A 23,313-nucleotide genomic window follows, 5' to 3' on the forward strand; every position below is an offset into this window, starting at 1 on the left:
ATAATGTACTTTTCAAACCATTTGCATCGGGCTCCCGGATTGGACTGGCATTGGATTTAGTGCTCTCTTCATTCTCAACCCCACTAGTATCTCCAAGGTTGGATGTCCCTTCACCAGTGGAGGTCGTAGGGAGTACATCATCCTTTCTTGTATAGTTGTCGAAACAACCAAAATCAACTTATGATTGCCAATTGTTGAAACTTGATGCCATACCCGGTAAGTGTTTCCAGTGTTGAACATCGACTAACCGAAGTTCAAATCAAAACCACTAATTGAGTGTCGTATCGGGCTCTAGTATGGGTTACTACTAAACCTCAATTCCTGGACATTTTGCTTGTTGCAGTTGAAATCTAGGGCTAAAACCGATAAGTGTCTTCTCATTGATGATTCTAGGATATCATAATGGGAACCTTCTAACAAAGCAGTGAATCCATAGCACAACTATGTCGTTGAACTCTCAGCTTGTTCTTCCATTTCAACCTCTCGAACTGGAACATATGTCAACCTCCGACCGCCTTCATCTGTGTTTGCAAACTCTACATATAACTCGAGTATTAGTAATCTATTGGCAAAATTTGTCTACACCATCGCCTCCATCCCCCTTATGCCTCTAATATCGAAAGCGTCATATTTGATGGGGTCGACCAAAGCACAAAATCGATATTTCAATGATGATATTCTCATCTAGTTGGATCCGATAATTTTTCGCCTAATTCTTGCACGCAGCTCCAACAATTGTATGTTAGGCTTGAAAGCCAATCGCGCTATGTTCTCCGATGAAAAAATTACCCCAATGTTAGTGTCACAGACTTCACCGTCATAATAAACAATAGTATTAATTTGTCTACTCATTTTCAGTATGTTCAAAACAAAAATATTATGCAGAAAAATAGAGTTGTAACTATATATGAACAACAAAAATCGAACCTTACTTGATGCAATTACGTGTTTGCTCCAAATTATGCCTTACGAAACGCCTTGCGAACTCCCTCTTTTTGCGATTCTTCTTACAATTTTGTTTGCTCGAAATTGCCTTATGGCACTCAATGCTGAAAGTCATCCTTTTATAGAGTCGAAGTGAGTGACAATTGATTTAGAGACTTTTCCTGGGTGAGTGGGAAGTTTGCACGCGTTGAATTTGGTAGAGGGAAAACGCTCCACGTAAGGTGTGTTTTTAGTGACATGTCAGAAGCATTCTGTAATGACCCAAAATTGACGGGCACCGGAAAAGTGAGTTATAGGGCCTTCGTCTTAGTGAAATAAGTTCGAAAATAATTATTAGAAATATTTATGAGTTTAGTAGTGTGTCTAATTAGGTTTTAATTAGGTGAATTTAGCTTAATTTAGAGTAAATAGTAAAAAAACTAAATTGAATAAGGGGTAAAAGTTTAATTCTAATGTAATAGAAAATAAAAAGGATTAAAATGGAAATTAAACCATTTACAAAAGTTGAGGCGGCATATATGTATTAAAATCTAAGATTTTATTTAGGTTATATTTAAATATTATATATAATTATTATAATTATTAATTAACATTATGGTTTTATATTAGATTATTATTATTAGTATTAGTATTAAATAAATTAAATAGTAGGTAATTGTATGGTAAAAAAAATGTACATGTGTAAAAAAATTATATTGGTACATTTGTAATTTAAATACTCAAATTACTTATAATTTAAGTATAAAGATATTTTATAATAATTAATTGTATTAATTATATTATGAGGTTTTTTATATAATTAATAAATTAAAGTTATGACAAATGTATGAGGATGATAGGGTACAAATGTAATAATATGTACGTGTACAAATGAAATATATGTAATTGATATTAAAATAGATATTTATTAATTATTATTATTAAATAAATAAATTATGAGATTTTTGTTTTATAAACAAATTAAATAATGACAATTTTAATAAAATTATTGGTACAAATGTAGAAATATAAGTGTGACCAAATATAATACTAATATTTATTTTTAAATAGATATTTATTGAGTTAATTAAATAAAAAGTAAAGGAAATATAAAAGAGAAATAAAGAAACAAAATAGAATAGAAACATAATTGAAAACGTGAAGCATGGGAGAAAAAGAGAAAGAAAAAGGGAAAGAAAAATAAAAGAGAAAATTAGGATTTGAAGCTTGAAGCTTTGATTGATAAGTTAATTAAGTCATTTCTAATTAATCTTGATGTTTTAGAAGTTCTAAACAAGGTTTTATTGAAATTAAGTTGATATTTCAAGAGTTTATAGGTGTTCAAGTAGGGTTTATGTTGAACAAATAATGGAATTAGGGATTAAATTAAATGAATTCTAAGTTAGAATTGAATAAAGGATTAAATTGTAGAAGAAGTTATAAGTTTTATGTTGTAGGGACTAAATTAAAGAAATTTCGAAATTAGGAAAATATGCTGAAAATTTTATAGTTAAATATGAGTTTAGACAAAATTTGAATAGAAAAAGAGAGTGAATTGGATCAAGAAAGTAAGTAAGTTTAGTTAGGATTAACTTGGGAATAAGGTAGGAATTGTTTAGAAATTTAATTATTTATTATAATTAATGTTATATATAATAATGTAAATCACTATTATTTTCGTAGCCAACAAAGAACCCAAAGCATTGGTACAAAAAGGAAAGGAGAAAGTTATCAAGGAGTAATCACAAAATCCGAGTTTATATTACTATAATTCAAATTATTTATTTATTCATTAAATGTTAAATTAAATTATGTATTTGGTAAGTAAATTATGAGGTAAGTGTTGTTATGGAATTGAATGATAATTGAAATGGTTGTTAAATAAATTTTAGTATTAGATTATGATTGAATTGTTGAATTGAAAGAGAATTCGGGATTTAAAGTGAAGTTGAATTGAATGAGAAATATGTGTTAGTATTGAATTGTATTTTGATTGGTGAATGGAAAGTGTATTTGATTTTGAAAGTGGATTTTTGAAATGAAAGTGAAATTGTGATTTAAGGGAATTGATGTTAATGTTGATTGAAACAGATAAAGTGAATTAAATACCCTATTAACTAATCGGGCTAAGTCGAATATAGTTGGCATGCGATAGGATTGGAAGTGTTCAGGGATACTTTAACCTCGAGTCGATGAGACACTGGGTGTCACTATTTTACTTCGGATAAATTCGATGAGGTACTAGGTACCACTTTACTTCGGCTAAGCTGATGAGACACTGGGTGTCAACTATTGATTCGAACTATCCGATGAGGCACTGGATGCCATATTGGTGTGGTTGGTAAGATCCGTGTATACGCCAAAGTCCTAGTTATGTTAATAGGGTGAAAAATTGAAATGTGAATTTGAGGCATTGAAAGGAGAAAATGAAATTAAAGTATGAATTGAAATTGGAATTGTGATAGAAAGATATTGAAATTAAAGTATGAGCTAAATGTTCATAAGTGGTTTAAATTCAAGTTTGTGAAAAATATATTGATTGATGAGTAATTAATTTGAATTGTTATTATGAAATAATGAAAAAAAATATGAATTAGTATATAAGAAATTAATTGTTATGTATTTTAATATTTATGTTTTTATTATTGTGATATAATTTGAATTATGGTAATACCACTGAGTATAACCATACTCAGTGTACGGTTGTTTCCGTGCGCAGGTTAGTAGAAGTCAAGTGTTCCGGTTCAGCATCCAGACGATCCCAACTCTAGCGCAAACTCGGCGATGTATTTTTCTTTTAGTAAAAGTGGCATGTACATAGGTGTTAATTTGGTCACTTTAAAATGCTATATAAATTTTGTTGTAAAGAATGGTATTTGGTATTTTGGTATTTAAACTAATGAAATAGTATGAAAATTTATATGATATATTTGGTCTAATTAATACTAACATGATCTTTGATACTTGGTTTAATGAAATGAAAATAGAATTATCATAACATACTTGGTATAGTTGGGAACAAGTTGAAATAGAATGAAAGAAGTTTATTTAATTAAACAATATATGCGAATGTTTACTTAGTAAATTATTGAGTTGATGTTGAACTATGTTTAGGTGTATTTAAATATAAAATTGTATGGATTGTGATATTGGTTTGAATTGGTTGCGATTTGAATTTGCAGGAAAGGTTAAATATTTATAAAAGGGTTATATTAATTTTTTTTAAAAAAAAGAAGAGTCAATTAGCAAAAGTTTTATATGAACTTATGATTATATTATAATATGTTCGATAATTATTTGAATATTAATCATAAATTAACTGATTATTTGGTAATGCCTCGTAACCCTGTTTCGGCAACAGTTTAGGGTTAAGGGGTGTTACACATTCATTGAAAATTGCTCAGTTGGATGTGTTTTCAGTGCACTATCAAAAAAATGCATAGAAAGCGCGTCCAACTGGATGCGATTTCAACTGACATGGCATGAAAACGCGTCTAGCTGGACGTGCTTTCAATGCATTTTTCTGACAGTGCACTAAAAACGACCCTTACGTGGAACATTTTCTCACTATCAATTTCAACTCCTACAAATTTCCCACTCACCCATTAGATATCTTGAGATTCTCGGGATAATATAAGCTCAGTTCTATTTGAAAAAGTTGAAAAAAGATACAAACTAAGAGTTAATCGAATTGGGTAGTTCGAGTTTCGATTTTGAATCGAATTAAATTTTACAATTCGAATAATTCGAATATATGTTAATATAAATACGATTATTGTAAATACCCTTTTAGTACTTGTCATTTTTAAAACTTACACCAAATTGAGCCGTAAATAATTTTAAAATTTTAAAAATAATATTAACTTTATAACTCAAAAAATTATAAAAAAATCTAAAAAATATATAAAAAAAAACCTAAACCCAAAACTCTAATATACCACCTTAACAAAAATCTAAACTCTAGCCCGAAAATAAAGTAACCCTTGCAAAAGAATCGTTTTCATTTATTGAATCTAATACCGTAATTTTTTGAAAAATCGATTTAATACAATAATTTATAAAAAAAAAGGGTTAGCCCATTACCTGATGTATAAAAAAACACCATTATTTAATTATTTTCTAAGTCAATCTCCCTTGCATTTCGTGCAAATCAAACGTTGTTGAGGTACTAGGATTAAATTTAAAATTACTTCTTTGATGAGAAAATTTGCCAATGCCAGATCCAAAAAAAAAAATTTTACTTTCAAATCTTTACTTTTCTTAAGCCCTTTCTGAGCTTTTGGTTAATCCAAAAAGTTTCATCCATGTTTGATTCCGCTCCCTCTGCTTCTACTTTCTTTCTCTTCAACATTTTCCCTTTAATAATCTGGCTTTAAAGTTTTTCTGCTTTTGATCTTTACATATAGGAGTTTATTTCTTGAATTCGTTTTATTAGAAGAGAAAGAAAATGAGGGTAGCCAAGTCTCGGGTATGGCAACCATGCAAGAAGAAGAGGTATTTGATTTATTGCAAGCTTTAAAAGAAAGGTTTTCTTGAAAAAGACAAGGGAAAATAAATTTAAGAGAAACAAAAAGGAATTTCAGAGGAAGCGATGGCGAATCGCACTAGTGCAGCGAGCAAGACACGTGTGGGGAAGTACGAGCTAGGGAGGACGTTGGGAGAAGGATCATTCGCAAAGGTGAAATTTGCGAAGAATATCGAGACGGGAGAAAATGTAGCAATCAAAATTGTTGATAAAGAGAAAGTTTTGAAGCATAAGATGATCGGTCAGGTAGTTTTATTTTCTTCTAATTACTCTTATACATCTCGTTTGCAAATGTACACTAATTGATTGTTGATATGATTTCGGAAGTTTTTTTTTTCTTTATACGTAATCTTAATTTTATGTTAATTTGAATTCTCTTTTGTATGTTTGGTTGATTTCCTACACTAATTACTGTCATCAGTTACTTGAGTGATTTTTCTGTTCCTAATTCAGATGCTAAACATGTTTTGACTTTATGATTTCATTTTCTTGACAGTTTAGTATTTTTATTCATTTTGTTTGGTTTTGGTAATCTTTTCTTTGTTTTTTCTTATGATTCAATTAAGAATTGCGAGAATAAGATGATTTAGTGAGGAGATTGGGACGCCCTATAGATAGTAGTTAAGGATTTGCAAACAAATGGGTATGTGGAAAAAAATGAGTCAATTTTAATTTGTCTATAAGAAGCAGTCTTAATAGTTTTTCAGTTGATTAAGTTTGGTCGTTCTATTTTTAGAGTGAAAAAAGATGATTCACTGTTTCAAAATCTGCAAATTTTCCATATATCCGGGGACTGGCTTCTAAAAGAAGGTAGAATTCAGCTTTATAAGACACTGAAAGTTGATCGGTATTTTCTACAGGGTTCCATGCTCCAAGTTTTCGAAGTTATACATGTCGAAAAAACTTATTTTTGGAATTGTTACACACCCCTTGATTTTTCTCCTTATTCAGTCTGACAGATTGAAATCTTCTATTCCCTGTCTGAATCTCATTTCTGTTTTACTTGCATATGCTACATTGTTCTTTTTCTTTGTTGTTGTTTGCAGATTAAACGTGAAATCTCAACAATGAAACTCATCAGACACCCAAATGTCATCCGTATGTATGAGGTTTGGTACTAAGCTTTTCTCTGGTTAGCTTAATCTAGTTTTTTAGTTTATCCTTTTGTTGTATTTCTTTGTTGTATCTTGTATGTGCTCACATGGCAATCTGACTGTTTATTTGTAAGAAGAGGACTCTACTTGGCTTTATAACTAATGTAAGTATGGTATGTCTATACTTCTTGTTAACTTCTAGCAATGTTCTTTGTGTAGGTGATGGCTAGCAAGACAAAGGTATACATTGTTCTGGAATTTGTAACTGGTGGTGAACTTTTTAACAAAATTGTAAGATCCTGCACATAAAGTTTTATGTTTTACATTGGGAAAAGTAAAAGTAGAACTAGGAATAAAACTCAGCTGTTCATAAGCATTTGAATACCATACATTAATCTGGCTTTTGTCCTGCTTGTCTTCTTGTGCCAGGCTAGCAGAGGGAGGTTTAAGGAAGACGAAGCTAGAAAGTACTTTCAGCAGCTTATTAATGCAGTGGATTATTGCCATAGTAGAGGTGTTTACCATCGTGACCTGAAGGTGTGTATATTTTTGTGTTCATTGCCCCTTTGCCCATAACAGTTGCATGTATAAATTTCTTTGATACAGCAGAACAGTGTTTTGTAATTTACAGCCAGAAAATTTGCTGCTGGATGCAAATGGAGTTCTTAAAGTTTCAGATTTTGGTTTGAGTGCTTTACCTCAGCAAGTTGGAGTGAGTATGCTGCTTTATGTGTTGTGATCTCTCTCTCTCTCTCTCTCTCAATGATAATATTCTCCCAAGATTTTATATTGATTGTGAAGTACTTTTATGGCTGCTTGCTCCTTCTTGTATTATACTACGCTTTGCCACTTTGCATGTGTGTGATTTTTGGTTTGCTTTAGTGCTAGGAATTAGTGGTCAGCAAAAGAAGATGGCAGACCCCAAAAGTGCATTACATTTGGGTTCTCCATTGCCTACCACATTGGCGGAAGGCTATTTATCATGCAACTGTTTTTAATACACTGATAAAATAATTTAAAACAATCTTCATATAGGATGACGGGTTACTTCATACAACATGCGGAACACCAAATTATGTTGCTCCAGAGGTACGTCTGTTTTTTTTTTTCAAACAAATTTCTGTTTCTTTATTCTCCATTAGCTTTTCTTATTGTTTGTGCTATCACTTTTTAGGTGATCAACAATAAAGGCTATCATGGAGCTAAGGCAGATCTTTGGTCATGTGGTGTGATACTCTTTGTCTTAATGGCTGGCTACTTGCCTTTTGAGCACCCCAATTTAATGGGTTTATATAAAAAGGTGGCTGTTCTCTCATCTTTCAGAGTTATTTTTCTTTTGCTTCAAAGTAAAAGCTGTTGTGTTATTACTTATCAAGTCACCATTGGCATAAGTTAATTGAAGAATCAAACGTATCATATTCCGAAAATAATCAATTTCTCTGGTAAATATTGATTTGGACCCAATATTCCAGTATCCCTATTGTTAGCCAGCATTTGCTTCCTCAATCATTATTGTTACTTTAAAGAATAAAATGAATTGTTTTGAAGAAATATAAATGAATATTGAAAGTCTAAGTTATCTGTGGTAGTTGGCTTGGGAAACCATCACTACTCCATAGAGGTAGTTTAAGTCATAGCCAGAAAGGACAGTACCTTGGAAATGTCGGTAAGAAAAGTTAATGTGCACACAAATAAGCTCAGAGAAACAGATAACTTTTGTGTTTGTATCTATGCACAACAATGCTGTGATACTGCTGATTAATGCTGATTAATGATTTTGTCTTCTGCATTTAAAATGATTTCTCTAATGAAGTTTATGTAACTGAAGATATTTAAGGCTGACTTCGATTGTCCTCCATGGTTCTCCTCAAGTGCAAAGAAATTAATCAAGAGAATCCTAGATCCTAATCCATTAACAGTAAGTTCTTGTCTCTTGCCCTTTGCTCAATGCTTTCTTTCTCCCATTTTCAATTTCTTTTTGTTTCCGGTAGCATTTTTAATTCAATTTCCCCCAAAGGTTGCAGGCCTTGACGTTCTCTTTAATTTTTTTGGGTCAATGCAATTTTTTGGCCTTTGACCTTAGCAACTAGGTCCATTTTGGTACCTGCACTTTTTTTTTACCACTTTGGTAAACTTCACAGCTTTCCCTATTTTGATCCCTGAGCTTGGATTTCATAAAAGTATGATAATGTGGCACTCTGATGTTGTGCCATGTCATCATATTTTTTATTAAGTTTTAGATTTTATATATAGTTTTTAAAATTTCAATGATGTGGTACAATCTCAGAGTTTAGGGGCCAAATATTATATTAACCCGTTTTTTCTTGGATATGATTTTCACTCATTATTTGTGATTGAACCAGAGGATAACAGTTGCGGAGATTATTGAGAATGAGTGGTTTAAGAAAGGATTTATCCTACCTAGGTTTGAGCGAGCTGATGTTAGTCTTGATGATGTGGATGCCATTTTCAACGAATCAAGTGTAAGAGTTGTGTTTTTCACATATTGAATGCTGTGGCATTGATGCAATAAAATGAATCTGGGTGCATGATTTTTGTTGCAGGATTCTCGGAACCTTGTTGAACTGTGTGAAGAAGGGTCTTTCGTACCTGCTACTATGAATGCATTTGAACTTATCTCAACATCGCAGGGTCTCAACCTCAGTAGTCTGTTTGAGAAGCAAATGGTATGTTAGCTAGTTATACGTGACTTTCTATGTGATATATTAAGCACAAGAGGGAAACAGCCTGGAGAATCTCACATTTTGATTCATCCAGTGAAGTGAAAGCCCCTTTGGTGGTAGACATGAACTAGAATTTTCTTGAACTCTGAAGTTGTGCATAAAGTGTGTTAACGGTCTTGAGGCATGTCATTGATAACTCACCTGTTAAATCCCATTGTTTACTGGTCCTATTTTGCTTAAAATGAAATTTTAGTTCTTGATGCAGTGTGGTTGATATTCACTGATACGATCATACAAAAAGTTTAGACCGACAAATCTAATAGAATATGTTCCATTATGTGGAAGTCTTGGATTATGCGTCAACTTACAAAATACATAACCTTGAAAGTTAAAGTGGTTGCAATTTCCTCTAATTACAGGGACTTGTTAAACGGGAAACAAGATTCACATCAAAATGTCCTGCTAATGAGATAATCTCAAAAATAGAAAAAACTGCAATGCCCATGGGTTTTGGTGTGAAGAAAAATAACTACAAGGTTTAATCTCTACCCAGCCTCTTCATTTTGACTGCTGTTTATCGTCTCAAAAAATTAGATGGATCAATTTGCAGTTAATATTCATGCTTGCTAATCATGATATTTGATCATTTATTAACAAGTCTACACCTGCTCAGTGAAGCACTGATGCTATTTCTGATGGACACATATTAAACATGATTCCATTTTTGTTTGTGTTTGTCACCAACTCCATTTGGTAATTGTCTTGGTATCAAACTCTTTCGAATAGAACTGGAGTGTTGCATAGAGAGACTCTGATGTATCTAAATTGAGATGATGTGTAGTCAGTTTAGAACTTTGACTAGAAAATCAGTTTAATTTCCCTGTTTTTTACCCATCTCAGATGAAGCTTCTAGGAGAAAAAACTGGACGCAAGGGTCATTTGGCTGTTACAACAGAGGTACCTCTGTCTCAGTCATAATTGTTTTTGCATAATTTCAGTTTCACCTTGTCTGAAATTGATTGAACATGATTATTAATGATTCTATCTATAACATGTCCCCTGACACTGCCTCTTTTCTTTTTCAGATTTTTCAGGTGGCTCCTTCCCTTTTCATGGTTGAACTTCGAAAGTCTGAAGGGGATACCCTGGAATTTCACAAGGTATTACCCTAATGTCAGTGCTGTATCATTAATGCAGTGGGCACTTTTGTTTAATAATTTGCTGATAACCATGGTCATGTACAGCCATGCAAAGCATGTCAATTTGATGTTTCCCGATTCTAAGTACACCTGATATATATATTTTCCTCTTTGGTTTGATATTACCTTGAAATAACACTGTTTCCTAAATTTACAGTTCTATAATAATCTCTCTACTGGGCTAAAAGATATTGTTTGGACAACTACAGACAGAGGAAAAGTGGAAGAAAAGGATGGTTAGTATATCGTTCCATCTACAAGAGCGTGCATCTCTTCTGAATTGTCAATCACCTATCCTCCTATGATTTTTTTTTTATTGGAAGGAGAATCTAGATTCAACGTATTTTTGCTGGACTAAGACATAGAGATGTTAATCCCATTAGCTAAGTGGAATCTTATCCCTTCTTTAGGGGAAATATAGGTTATCCTCTGATAGCTTCAGGCTTGACTCTTTTGCAAAATTATTTCAAGTGTGTACAGTATGAATTTAACGTGGATGGCTTGGAGTATGTCAGCAATTAGCAGTTGGGAAAATTTAATTTCTGTTGGAATGATGCAACAATCAAAATAAATTGTATTAAATCTACCTTCCATCATATTGCATGCCAGGGTATTGGATTTTATCTTTATCTATACAAATTTACATTGAATTAAGGTTAGAGATAATATGTTGGTTGGACTTGAGCAAGAGTGTTGTTGATATTGTATGTGTTTGAACATGAGTATGCTTAATTTTTTAAAATATTTTTTATATGTTTAATGTTTTCATATTCCCAGCATGCACCAATGAGTAATGACAAAAATTTTGAACTCTCCTTGTTTTTGGGTTTTTATTTGAGTCCTTCAATGATTGCAGGGTGTGCTGCTGGGTCTTCTCCACCCAATGACGGGCATTCCCAGTCGCAATGCGCTATCCGTTGATTTCTATTGGGCGAACTGTCAGTCACCGGCGGCTATTAAAAAAAAAATATATTTATCTTGTTCTTCGATAGAGGTTGCTAGAAACTTAAGCTTGTGTAAAAGAAGGCACTACTATATACTCATACCAGCTATATATTTGCTTCTGTATAATATGCCTCAAATGTGATGTTCCTATCAACTGAATTTGTGAATAAATAAAATGGGGAAAAGAAAAGCAAAAGAAAATCTGTTGTTTCACTTTATTTCTTTCTTTAATTCTTTTTCCCAAATATCTTTCTATATTTATCACATGACAACTATTTTTACAAAGTTTCGTAGAATAAAAACGTGTAAGCCTTTAAAGAAGATTGAAGTGTCGTTGATATCCTCCTAATTTTTGCTTATAAAATAAAATGAAGGCCTAAACAAGTAAAAGCGAGATTAAGGATTGAAGCCCATACGCTCGCGTTACGCGCGTCTGGCAACTATATACACGATGTAAAAGGCAGCTGACAATGTCAATTATTCGGGTTTCGAGTTCGACTCACTTGGTCTCTGCTTTCGAAATCAAATTATTGCCGTAACATTTACTTTTTTCTTAGGCCAAAAGGAAGAGGAGGGAAGGGTCTGCAATGAGAGAAGAGGTTATTAGCTCTGGTGGGACCATAGATCCCACACCTGCTGCGAGGTACCAATTCTCACCTCTCTTTCTCCCTCCCCCATTGTCATCTCAATTCTCAAATTAGGGTTTTCTTTCGCAATCCTTCATTTTTCAGGTGAAAGTGGGGGTTTGTTTTCTGTTTTTCTGTGTGAATTTTAGGGATAAGGTTAGGTTTCTATTGGGTGTGTTTGGCTGCCGGGAAAAGCGACGCGAGAAGAAGACTGAGGGATTAATTGTCCTGGAGAGTGGAAAATTATTGAGATTTAGTTAAAGCAAGGTTTTTGGTTGCCGGGAAAGTGAGGAACAAGTAATGAGAGGATGGGTTCGGCTAAAGATATCCTAATTTTGAGCTTAGGCGCATTTTCTCTCGAACACGAAAATGGAAAAAGAAAATTGAAAAGAAAAGATTAAAGTCAGTTTTTGGTTTTGACGGTTCACTGGGTTATTTATAATTTTTCTCAATTTCATCCCTTCTATCTTGTTTTTCAATTTTTCTCTCAAGCTCAACTAAATGTATTTTGAAGCTGTAATTTTTAAATAGCTATTAAGGACCTGAAATAAATGAGGGTATTTTTACTGTTGCAAAAATTGTTGGTCTAGTTTCAAGTTATGTAAAGGAAGAGCAGAGTAGAAAAGCCTTGATGATCTAGAAATGATACCGTTTATCATTTCTATGCTTGTTTTGCTACGTGCTAAGTCCTTAATTACCTTGTTATGTGGCTACTTACCTTTAAGGGTGGGACCAATAGAGGATGGAAACTGGCTCCACGTCCACTAGGAATATGCCATTAATTATCAGGATAGTCATTTCCTGTTAAAGAAACTGACTTATACGAGGGATTTGTTAATATACAGTGTGAGGAGGTGTGGATATGCCTGTTCCATTCATTTTATATGAAACAGTTATATATATGATGTTCCATTAGGAGTTCAATATATATATATTTATGCTACTTGTCCTTATCAGTTCTGCTGGTGCATCCTCCCCTGCTGTTCCAACAAATGTCGGCAGTGTTGACTGGTCTGGTCATGGCCAAAATTCCAAAGCAGCTTCTCAATCTTGTGTCGGATCCCAAGCCCAATGGATTTCACGCCATTCTACTGCTGGTGGGTCTGCTCTTGGATCTTCAAGAACTTCATGCCGACCATGGGAAAGAGGAGATCTTCTCAGGCGATTGGCTACATTTAAGCCTGTGAATTGGTTTGGGAAACCTAAGGTATGCTTTTGATCTGGGATCTTCTTTGTGTACATTTACTAGTGGATACACTTTCAAATACAAAGTTTCAAGTTTTTGCTTAGAGCTAATGCGGTTTCATCTGTGTTGAGTTTAATACTTACGAGATTCAGTATTCTTTTAGTTATAGAGTCTGATTAATATGATCTTAAGGCATACTGCTCCTTTCAAATGAATTGTAGGTTGCAAGCTCATTGTCTTGTGCTCGGAGAGGTTGGATAAACATAGATGTTGATAAAATTGCATGCGAAACATGTGGGGCATGCCTGAATTTTGCTTCCTCCCCATCCTGGGCTACTTTTGAAGGTTAGCTGCTGTAATTCCATTATTTGCTTTTCGCAGTTCAGCTCCCTAGGAAAATATAATCATTGTAGTGTGATCATCACAAAAACTTGAGCATTTCAAGGTATTTGATGCTTTCAGATATGCTTAATGATATATAGAAAACAGATGAGCAACACTGTGATAAATGGACTGATAAATAGAACTTAGTTTCTGGACAGTTATGATTTTCTTTATCCTTTAAACGAATTGTGCTATTAGGAACTATAATTCATTGCCTTCCTAAGAAATGATTTATAGCAATAAATTGACATTGTTGTAGCTAAGAAACATAAGTTATAGGAAACATTAATGTTTGTTGTTTGTATATTTTTCTAAGTGATTGCTTCTAAATGCTTGCTTCTGCTTTCATTCACTTTCTTTAGATCAGCAACGTGAATGATGAATTTAGCCATTTATGCTTGTTTTAGTCTTACTTGATGTTAAATTAGGTTTTACTTATTATTATGGTAGGTTGATTGCTTAACAATTGTTCTGGTTTCTGTACCATAGAAATAGATCTGAACATTTTGGGTGGTTTGCTGTCATGAAATTAATATTGTGGATGATGATATTGATACACACTGCTTTGATCTCTCCTCTTTGCCTTCTCTCAATTGCTATTGATATTTATCTTTTTTCTGGGGGGTTTTCATTTCTGAAGCTAAGGATGCTGGTCAGGCCTTTTCCAAGCAGCTGGATGTTGGGCACAAGGTTGCTTGTCCTTGGAGAGGAAACAGCTGTCCAGAAAGCTTGGTTCAATTCCCTCCAACACCTCAGTCTGCTCTAATTGCAGGATATAAGGATAGGTGTGATGGACTTATGCAGTTCCAGTCTCTTCCTGTAGTAGCAGCATCTGCAGTGGAGCATATGCATGTCTCTCGAGGTCCACAACTTGATCGCCTTCTATATCAGTTGCAGAATCATATGGCAGAGTTTGAGTCCAGATCAGAGAGTATACTGGAAGCTGATAATGCTCGAGATGGTGCATTTTGTCTATATTCTCGTGTAAGATATTCTAATGATGTTCTATCTGCTGGTAATTGGTAATGTTTCAATGTTCTTATGTGCTTTACCTTTTTGCAGTCACAGAAGCTCATTAGCTTGTGTGGATGGGAACCAAGATGGCTTCTAAATGTTCAAGACTGTGAAGAGCATTCGGCTCAATCAGCTAGAAATGGATGTTCTTTTGGCCCTAACACGACTCAAGTCCATCGTTCGCAGGATCCTGGACCGAGCAAAAATGCTCTCATTGCTTCTGGCAAGGATAGTGGAAAAAATAAATTGATAGTTGTGGAGTCTAGATCTGAATACAGGTCACCTTTGTTAGACTGTAGCTTATGTGGTGCTACTGTCAGGATATTGGATTTCTTAACTGTTCCTCGACCTGCTCGTGTTGCTCCCAACAACATTGATATCCCTGATACAAGCAAGAAAATGGGATTGACTCGTGGAGTAAGTGCAGCCAGTGGAATTAGTGGTTGGGTTGCCATTGATGATCCAGAGAAAGAACCAACTGAAGACCGTGATGAAGTGGGAACAACTGATGAGAGAAATTTGATGCAAAAAACAGATGTTGAATTGAATCTTACAATGGCTGGGAGTTTGTCCTTCAGTCAGTTGGGTAGAGCCGCAACATCCAGAAATATGAATGATGCAGATATGGGACGGGATCTAATGATTGGGCAACCATCAGATAGTGAGGTTGGTGATCGAGCTGTTTCTTATGAATCACGGGGTCCTAGTTCTTGCAAGCGAAGCTTGGAGATAGGTGCCAGTTCAGAGGACAGACCACAGTTACGCCCGCAGCAAGCTGATAGTGTTGAAGGAACTGTCATCGATCGTGATGGTGACGAAGTCACTAATGCCAGACAATGTTCTGCTGGGCCTTCAAAACGAGCTCGGGATTCAGATATTTTTGATACTTACTGCTCACCATATCCAAGAGACTCCTCTGATGCGGGTCCTAGCCATGCAATGGGTTGTGAAACTTCTGTAGATGGCAACAAAGTTGCTCTGTTTAGGCAAGGAAGCAGCCATGTTATTGGAATACCATCAGCCAGAGATTCAACGCGTGCATCCTCTGTCATTGCAATGGATACTGTGTGCCACAGTGCAGATGATGACTCCATGGAAAGTGTTGAAAATTATCATGGAGATGTTGATGATATCCATTTTCCCTCTTCTAGTATATATGGCCACCTTGATATGAATGCCACATCAGAGTTGAATTATAGTAATCAAGCTCAGCAGAGTATTTGTTTCCAACCAGCTGCTGGAGCAGTTCCAGGTGAAGTAGGCATCAGCAGTACAAATGATGGTGATGAAATTTTCAATGCTGAAACTGTGACTGCTCATGCTAGGGATGGGCTCAGCTTTGGAATTAGTGGGGGGAGTGTTGGTATGTGTGCCAGCCATGAAGCTGATATCCATGGAGCAGATGTCTCTGTGCATAGAACAGATAGTGTAGTTGGTGATATAGAACCCAGAATTGAAGATGCTGAAAATCAGGGTCAAACTGGTGAATCTGCTCCAGATCCTGGGTTGATGGATGAGGTTGTTCCAGATGAAATAGATAGAGAGGATCCTCTCAATGACAGCCGAGAAATGTTGTCTCGCTCTCTAGGAAGGGATGACAGCGGATCAAAAGTTGATGGCTCTGCCAAGGCAGAGTCTATTGAGAGTGGTGAAAAGATAAGCCAAAGCTGCAAAGTAATCCTGGATAACAATGCTCATCCTTCTCTTTCTTGCAATGCAAATGTGTACTCTGGTAATGAAACAACCAAGGAGATAAAAAATGCTGGAAAATCATCTTCCATAAACAACTGTACATATCCAGATTCAGATCTTGCTGTCGCAACTGGGATAGGTAAACCCTATGTTTTTTTTTGTGGATCCAAGCCATAAAATTTTCATTGATTTAATTTTAAGGCCCTTTGGGTAGTTTGGTCTTCATATTTATTTACTTATTACACTTAAATAACACATAAATATGATGGCAAAAGTTGTTCACCAGAAAACTGGCTGTTAAACAAAAGCAAGATGCACCTCTTTGGCTCGCAGGTGTTCTTAAATTTATGCTGTTATCTGTAGGTATTTTAAGTTTGGCATCTTTATCTTTGTAATAATTCTTTTCCTTCCATTTCAAGTTATCTTGATTCTTGAAAATTGCTAATGATGTATTGTATATGGTACTAAATGCTTCTTAGATTTAATCTAAATGTGTTCTTAGGGTTGCTTTGAGAACTATTAGCTCTATGGTTCTGAATTCTCTGATTTGTCTTCTAGGTCATAATTAATTTATCTTCTGGATTGTGTTCTTATTTCTGTTGATATCTAGATCTCTATGTAATTAGCTTTTAACAGTGTGCCATACGTGCCCTGAATTATGTACCAACTTCAATATTACTGGTATTGCCTTCATTAACTTGGCTTGCATTTAATCATAACAAGCCTTTGGATTGTGTTGGAACCATGTGTTAAAATTCATTTTTATGAAAGTACAAAGGTGGACTCTCCATTTCTATTTCCTTTCTTTTTCTCTTCTGGATGCCTTCTCAAAGCTGACTTGATTTTTAGGGCCACCAAAAGGAGAAAGCAATTATGAAGAAGCTATAGAATTTGATCCAATTATTCATCACAACCAGTTCTGCCTCTGGGTGAATGGGAATGTAGCTGCTGCTGGCTGCAGTGGCTACTCCAGCTCCACCTCCTGCTCCAATGCTGATGTTGTTGCACTTTGTGGGTGGCAGCTGACCTTGGATGCTCTGGATGCCCTGCGATCACTGGGGCATATTCCTGTACAGACAGTACAGTCAGAGTCGGCAGCATCATTGCATAAGGTTAGTTGTGTTAAAACTAAAATGATGGTGGATCTGGGTCATAAGGTTAGTTGCTGCTGTCAAGTCTTGAATTTGGCTCCTATTCTTGCATAGTTTTGTGAATCTTATTGATGTATCCTTGCCTTTGTTCTTGGTGAAGAGTCCAAGCTTGTGAAAATCTCCTCTTACTTCCAGGCCATGGCCTTCTGCTTTATAAATGACAATCATGCTTTATTGAGGGCTTTAAAGATAGAATCTATGTGGGTTGGGGTACTTTGACTGCCCCTCATTGGGTTAGTTCAGATTCGATTAAACTGATGCTGTTGTGGCTTACCTTAAGCAATGGAGAGTGAAAGAAAATGACAGATCATATCCATTTAAATTAATACTGCTGTAGCAGTTATTATATCTTAAAAAAAGGAGAGTTCAAAGGTTTTTATGGGGATTTTGGTGGTCCTTATTTTTGCAGGGGTTGTCAGATGCTGATTAATAGTAGTCTTTGGTTGAACTTGTTTTCTTTGGGGAAGAACCAACTCATCTAGTATCTAGGTGGTTATGGTTCATGTTTCATAATTTGACAATTATGAGAGCAGCTACTACGGCTTCTGGCATCTATGATCTGCTTGGCACACTGCTACGCTAACCCCTCATTTTCACAACTAATAGTCTATTTCTATATGCAGGATGATCAGCAAACTCCTGGTAGAAGTCTCCTTCAACGGCATTCTGTGAACAAAAGTCATGGCCAACATTGATAGTCGAACATGAAGTGCAAGGAAACCTGCAATGAGTAAGTAACTTCAGTAAAATGATTGTTGCAGGTCCCTCTAAACTTGCATCTTTGTTCATTTAGTTCTAGTTTTAATTAGATTTTGGATCATCTTTCTAGAACAGGTTTAAGATAACCATTAACGTATGCAACAAATTTTAGTTAGGAGGGTGGGCCGAGCCTGCAATACACAGCCCCCCTTTGTTTCTTCATTATGAAAAATTAGTTGAAAAAAATCTAGGAATAAACACAGTAGGTACTTATATTTTAGGGTTAGAAGCAATTTAGTTTGGAAAGTGCACAAACCTGGACAACTGATGGCGGCATTAACTATTTCTTATAATAAACTATAGGTAAGGAGCAATTTAGCCCCTATGGTATTTGAAATTGAGCAAATAAAAGCAATTGAAGTGGCATTAATAATTTAAGTTAATAAAAGCTAACATGGCCAGAAGAAAAAAAACTTTCTTAAAAAAATATAAATGCGACCACTGATAATGTACAATTGGTTGAAATTTAAAAAATTAACAAAAAGAAAAATTTGAGAAAGAAAATATGATATTCATAAAATGTTCTTAAAATAAAATAATTTATAAAATTAAGAAAATAAAAAAGTTCTAAAGTTTTTGGGGAAAAAAGTCTAAAAAAAGTTATTTTTATAAAATTCAAAAAAGTTCCGTGAATAATTTTTTTTTCTTTTTTCTAATTTTTTCAAAATTTTGGTAATATTTATTAATTTTTATATTTGAAATTCAACCAATTGAGGATGAACGTGCAATTGTTTTTCACAACTGTACTTATATTTGTTCTTTCCACCACGTTTGCTTTTACCCGCGTAAACAATTATTGTAGTAATCAATTGTACTTGATTGCTCACTTTTGAATAGTATAAGGATAAAATCACCCCCATTAATTTGAAAGGGGCTAACTTGCTCTAAATATAATAGCTTATTAACCGAAATAGTAAATACCATTATCAATTGCCATTTTTTTCTCACTTTCTAATAATATATGAACTAAATTGATCCATTTATTTTGAGAGGGATTAAAATGCTTGAAATCCTATAGTACAAGGACCTCGTGAATATTTATTCCAAAATTGTACATTTTCTACAGTTACAAATCTACAATGCAGTGTATAAGAGAAATCAGATTAATTGAGCATAGGTTGACAAAACTATAATGAAGTTCTACAGTTAAGGGGTGTGGTTATGTACTAGATTTAATGTGGGTTGCATAGCTGACTTTATAAACTGTTGATTTTCTTCTATATTACAACTCCGTGAAGAATAGGTGGTTTGGAGCTGAAGTTCTGAAAATAATGCAAAATTTAGGTTATTAATGCGTATATTAAGAAAAACAAATACAATTGATAATGGTCAAACCCAAAAGAATACTAGGAATTATATTGAAAACATAGAAATATATTTTTAGCATACTATGCATTTGGATATCCAATCCTTGAATGTAATTGCAATTATCTCCTTGACAGAACCTGCATGGAGCAGTGTAATTACGATTTCCCTCTGGCTTTCATGTATGCACCAATGTCAGGAAAGGGTTGGATCAAATTTGAAGCACTTTGAGTTGTCGCCAGAGTGAATGGTTTTGTTGTTAGTAAGACATGATCCCATGGTAAGGTAGTTTGTGTTATTCAGGTTTGATACTAGTCTATACTGCATAAATTATCATTTCTTGGTTTCTTTCTGACTATTATTGCGAATATAATTGTCTTCTATTATTATTCAATTATGTGACGGTGAACAATGCTGTTAAAGAACAAATTGTCTCTAGTTCTACAATTTTGGTTCTTCTGGATTCTCAATTCATGGATGACACTGCTAATAAATAAAATGAAGATTTTTGGTGATGTTGCTAAATGACATTGTCATCCGACATTTGTGACATACAAATAAGATTGAAATAGGATCAGATTTTGGGACCAATCTCTTGACCATGTGATGTGTAGTAACTGAATGCTGCAATTTCTTCATCTCTTTTCATAATCTCTTCTCAGAAAACCAAAGCTTTCCCCTTTCAATTTCCCAAATTTTACACAGTGATTTTCAGATCACAGGCTCCTGAGTATGTCTGGAATAAAAAGGAAGCGACAGCTAACAGCAGAGGCAGCTGTTTTTTCTCCGCCTCAAAGTACTGTAAGCAATGAAGTTTATTCTCAATATATAGTCGCACGTGCTAAATTGTTTAGTTATTGTAATTGATTAATTATTTTTAAAATTGATAATTCAATTGTATGTTACTTTTTATAATTTTTTTAATGTAAATATAGATTTTCAATTGGGTATATATATAAAAATATAATTTTATACTTTTTAAGTTTTTAAGATTATTTATAAACTTCAACATTTATTATCAAATTATTTATTTTATGTTTCGTGTTATTTCCTGTTATTTTACTTATAATACTTTTTTCTCGCAGTAGATATACTTAGTTTCGATGTTTATTTTGGTATTTATGTTTTTCTTTGTTCAAATTATGTTTGGTTTTCCTGCTTTTAACTTTTTTGTGTCGTTCAATTAACGTTTCAATATGACATGGGGTAATGATGATGTCATAATAATGTAATCATTTGAAAATTATTTAAAAATTAAAATCGTAAATAAAAAAATATTTTTTTATAAAATTAAAATTGTTTTAATAATGTTTCACATAAAAATATCAGAACTTTTTTTTATTTATAATTTTTTATTAAAAATTGTTTTTATAATTTTATAAAAAAAGGATTAATTTATGTTTTGGCCCTTGAAACGTATTCATTTTTCCACTTTGGTATTTTAATTTTTCTACTCCAATGATACCTTAAGTATACTTATTTCTCTATTTGGTACTTAAGATGCCTCTGTGTATTTTTTTAGTCCAATTTTTAACAGACAGAAAAAAGCTAGCGACCAATCGCGTACTATCGTGTGGCGTGTTTTTGTAAAAAAAAATTTTTCTTTTATCAAATGAATATAAACATTAAAAAATATATAATTTGAAATGTATATAATCTAGAAAAAACAAAAAAAAATTATAAAAAAATTACAAAAATACGAGAGATGAAAATAAATTAGTTAAAGTTAATAATAATATTATAAAAGATGTTAAAAAGTGTAAAAATTATTTTTTTAATATTAATCTTATTATAGGTTCTTATCAAATTTGTTTTTTTTTTCATACAATGCTTAGAATTAAGTATAGCTTTTCTTCAACCCATAAATAAAAAAATAATACGGTTCAGCGCATTCAAGCCCATATCCTCTTGAGTTGACAATAATGTTGATGTCAATCGAGCTAAGATTCAATTGATAGTTGTAAAAATTATTAAAAATGCAAAACATTGTAAAAAATAGTTAAAATTTTTAGAGTTCATTAAAAGTTATAAAAAGAAATAGAAATTATAAAAATCATATATAAAACCTTAATATATATGAAATAATTAAATATATAAAAATTCAAAAAAATATAAATATTATGAAATCTATTTTTTTTTCTTTCTCATTGATTCTAAATGTTTCTTAAATCAAGCTGAGACTATTTAATTAAATAGTCAAAGTTTATATTTTCATAAAAAAAGTTATTTTTTTGTTAAAATATATTATTAATAATATATTTTTCTTAATGAATGATTACCCATCTTTTTCTTTGATTAGCTGTTCAGTAGTCATATTAGGTAAATATAATACCAAAATATGATTGCGTTGATATGACATTTATCTATTAGCTTGTTGCAAATAAAATAACAGGTAGTGAGTTGGAACGATTCACCCTTATGAGGAGCAGATCCATTTGTAATGAATGGGAAGTGTGGGGAAGTGCTTCCATTTTAAAATTCCTAAAAACTTCGATTTGTAGTTCAATGGGAGGTATAGTAATTCCCAAGTGGTCTTCTTCTCAAGGAGGGTGTATGTTAATAGCGAATAGCTTAGCAATGGGTTCCTGTGAGTTAAGGATGGATTGTCCTTTTCATGGGGGGTACAGGCTTACAGGTAGTCGATTACTGAGTGACCATTCAGATTGTAAAAAGATGGAAATCAATGTTTTTACTAATTGATTAAGATTGTTTCGCTCCAATTGACCACCTGTTATTTTATTTGCAACAAGCTAGTAGACGAGGAGACACTTTGCGGATGGTCTCAAGGCACGATCACTTTACAACCTACCTCTCAATTGGGGGAGACTATTATTATATCCCTACCTCAACTTGGACCTAGTTGGGCCACCCAAGGCCTACTGAGAGGAATAAATGGATATGAACTTCCACTCTCCTATAAATATCCAAAGGTATCAATATTGTAGAGGGACTCCTCTCCACTAAAAACCCTAATACACTAAGCACTCATTCTAAGTCCCTCTACTTGTTCGACTCTCGACCCTAAAACAGGTGAATTGTCCTCCTTTAACATTGCCCCTCTCATTCTCCATTTCGGTTGGTATTGTGTATCGACAAAAATTAAAAAATTAAAATTTACTCTTTAGTTATAAATTATTCTTGGTTTTTTCTTGGTAGGTTGGGTTTTTCGACTATTTTTGGTGTGCAATCTTTGAGGTTCGGGTAAAGGGAAACTAGTGAACCCAAAATAATTTTTTATATAATTTTTAAAATTTTAATTTAAATATAAGGTTTTTTTTTAATTTTTAAATTTCTATATATATTTTTGAATTATTTATATTCGAATATAATTATATATAGTATAGAAAATTTATTTTTAGAAACTCTATAGACTTCGTATGCGATAATTTTCCATAAGATAATAACTAAATTAAGCTAAAGTATGGCATAGGTCTTTGTAATCTTTATAAATTTAGAATTTAGTTTTTATACTTTTGTTTTTAGGATTTTAGTTCATCTACTTTTCAGATTTCAAAATTTAAGTCTAATTGTTAACATTGTTAATTTTTTGTTAAATTGATTGGTTTAATATTTTGAAATAAAAAAAGTACTCACTTGGTAGCAATGTAACTAAAAAAATTACACTGCAATTAACCTAAATTCAACAAAATAATTTTAATTATGTTAACAATTAGACTTAAATTTTGAAATTTAAAAAATAAAAACAAATAAACTAAATTTCAAATTTAAAAAGAGCACAAAGAATTATGACATATTTTAGCCACAAAATTTATAGTAATTTATTTTTCATAATCAACAAATTATAATGCATTAATATTATTATGA

General features: G+C 33.1%; 2 protein-coding genes across 6 annotated transcripts; both read left to right on the top strand.

Moving 5' to 3' along the window:
- The first annotated feature begins 4,939 nt into the window (after positions 1-4,939).
- Positions 4,940-11,584, top strand: LOC107961786 (CBL-interacting serine/threonine-protein kinase 23). Of its 2 annotated transcripts, XM_016897915.2 has the most exons (15): positions 4,940-5,695; positions 6,496-6,558; positions 6,763-6,834; positions 6,973-7,080; positions 7,175-7,255; positions 7,579-7,632; positions 7,718-7,843; positions 8,372-8,461; positions 8,907-9,026; positions 9,108-9,230; positions 9,647-9,763; positions 10,128-10,184; positions 10,313-10,387; positions 10,584-10,662; positions 11,283-11,584. In XM_016897915.2, exons 1-15 carry the CDS (start codon positions 5,516-5,518, stop codon positions 11,345-11,347), a joined length of 1,410 nt encoding a protein of 469 aa, XP_016753404.1. In that variant the 5' UTR covers positions 4,940-5,515; the 3' UTR covers positions 11,348-11,584. The 2 variants fall into 2 exon arrangements, with proteins under 2 accessions (XP_016753404.1, XP_016753405.1); XM_016897916.2 differs by lacking the exon at positions 9,647-9,763 and having other exon boundaries at positions 5,023-5,695.
- A 74-nt stretch (positions 11,585-11,658) lies between these two features.
- Positions 11,659-20,462, top strand: LOC107961784 (uncharacterized). 4 transcript variants are annotated; one of them, XR_001701412.2, is made up of 9 exons: positions 11,659-12,014; positions 12,955-13,204; positions 13,405-13,528; positions 14,208-14,551; positions 14,630-16,412; positions 17,123-17,385; positions 18,048-18,154; positions 19,626-19,768; positions 20,151-20,462. XR_001701412.2 is itself a non-coding variant. In XM_016897914.2 (8 exons), exons 1-7 carry the CDS (start codon positions 11,959-11,961, stop codon positions 18,117-18,119), a joined length of 2,892 nt encoding a protein of 963 aa, XP_016753403.1. In that variant the 5' UTR covers positions 11,742-11,958; the 3' UTR covers positions 18,120-18,154; positions 19,626-20,462. The 4 variants fall into 4 exon arrangements, 1 of the variants encoding a protein (XP_016753403.1); XR_001701411.2 differs by having other exon boundaries at positions 20,204-20,462; XR_001701413.2 differs by having other exon boundaries at positions 20,211-20,462.
- Positions 20,463-23,313: the final 2,851 nt, after the last annotated feature.

This window comes from Gossypium hirsutum, chromosome A06, assembly GCF_007990345.1.
Source record: "Gossypium hirsutum isolate 1008001.06 chromosome A06, Gossypium_hirsutum_v2.1, whole genome shotgun sequence".
Lineage (NCBI taxonomy): Eukaryota > Viridiplantae > Streptophyta > Magnoliopsida > Malvales > Malvaceae > Gossypium > Gossypium hirsutum.

Excerpts from the sequence above, each read along its gene's own strand:
- LOC107961786 (XM_016897915.2), top strand. The coding sequence starts at position 5,516 with ATGGCGAATCGCACTAGTGCAGCGAGCAAGACACGTGTGGGGAAGTAC. Across the intron at positions 6,559-6,762 it reads ATGTCATCCGTATGTATGAG|GTGATGGCTAGCAAGACAAA; the intron begins GTTTGGTACTAA and ends TTCTTTGTGTAG. Across the intron at positions 10,185-10,312 it reads ATTTGGCTGTTACAACAGAG|ATTTTTCAGGTGGCTCCTTC; the intron begins GTACCTCTGTCT and ends TTTCTTTTTCAG.
- LOC107961784 (XM_016897914.2), top strand. The coding sequence starts at position 11,959 with ATGAGAGAAGAGGTTATTAGCTCTGGTGGGACCATAGATCCCACACCT. Across the intron at positions 13,205-13,404 it reads ATTGGTTTGGGAAACCTAAG|GTTGCAAGCTCATTGTCTTG; the intron begins GTATGCTTTTGA and ends AATGAATTGTAG. Across the intron at positions 17,386-18,047 it reads CGGCAGCATCATTGCATAAG|GATGATCAGCAAACTCCTGG; the intron begins GTTAGTTGTGTT and ends TTCTATATGCAG.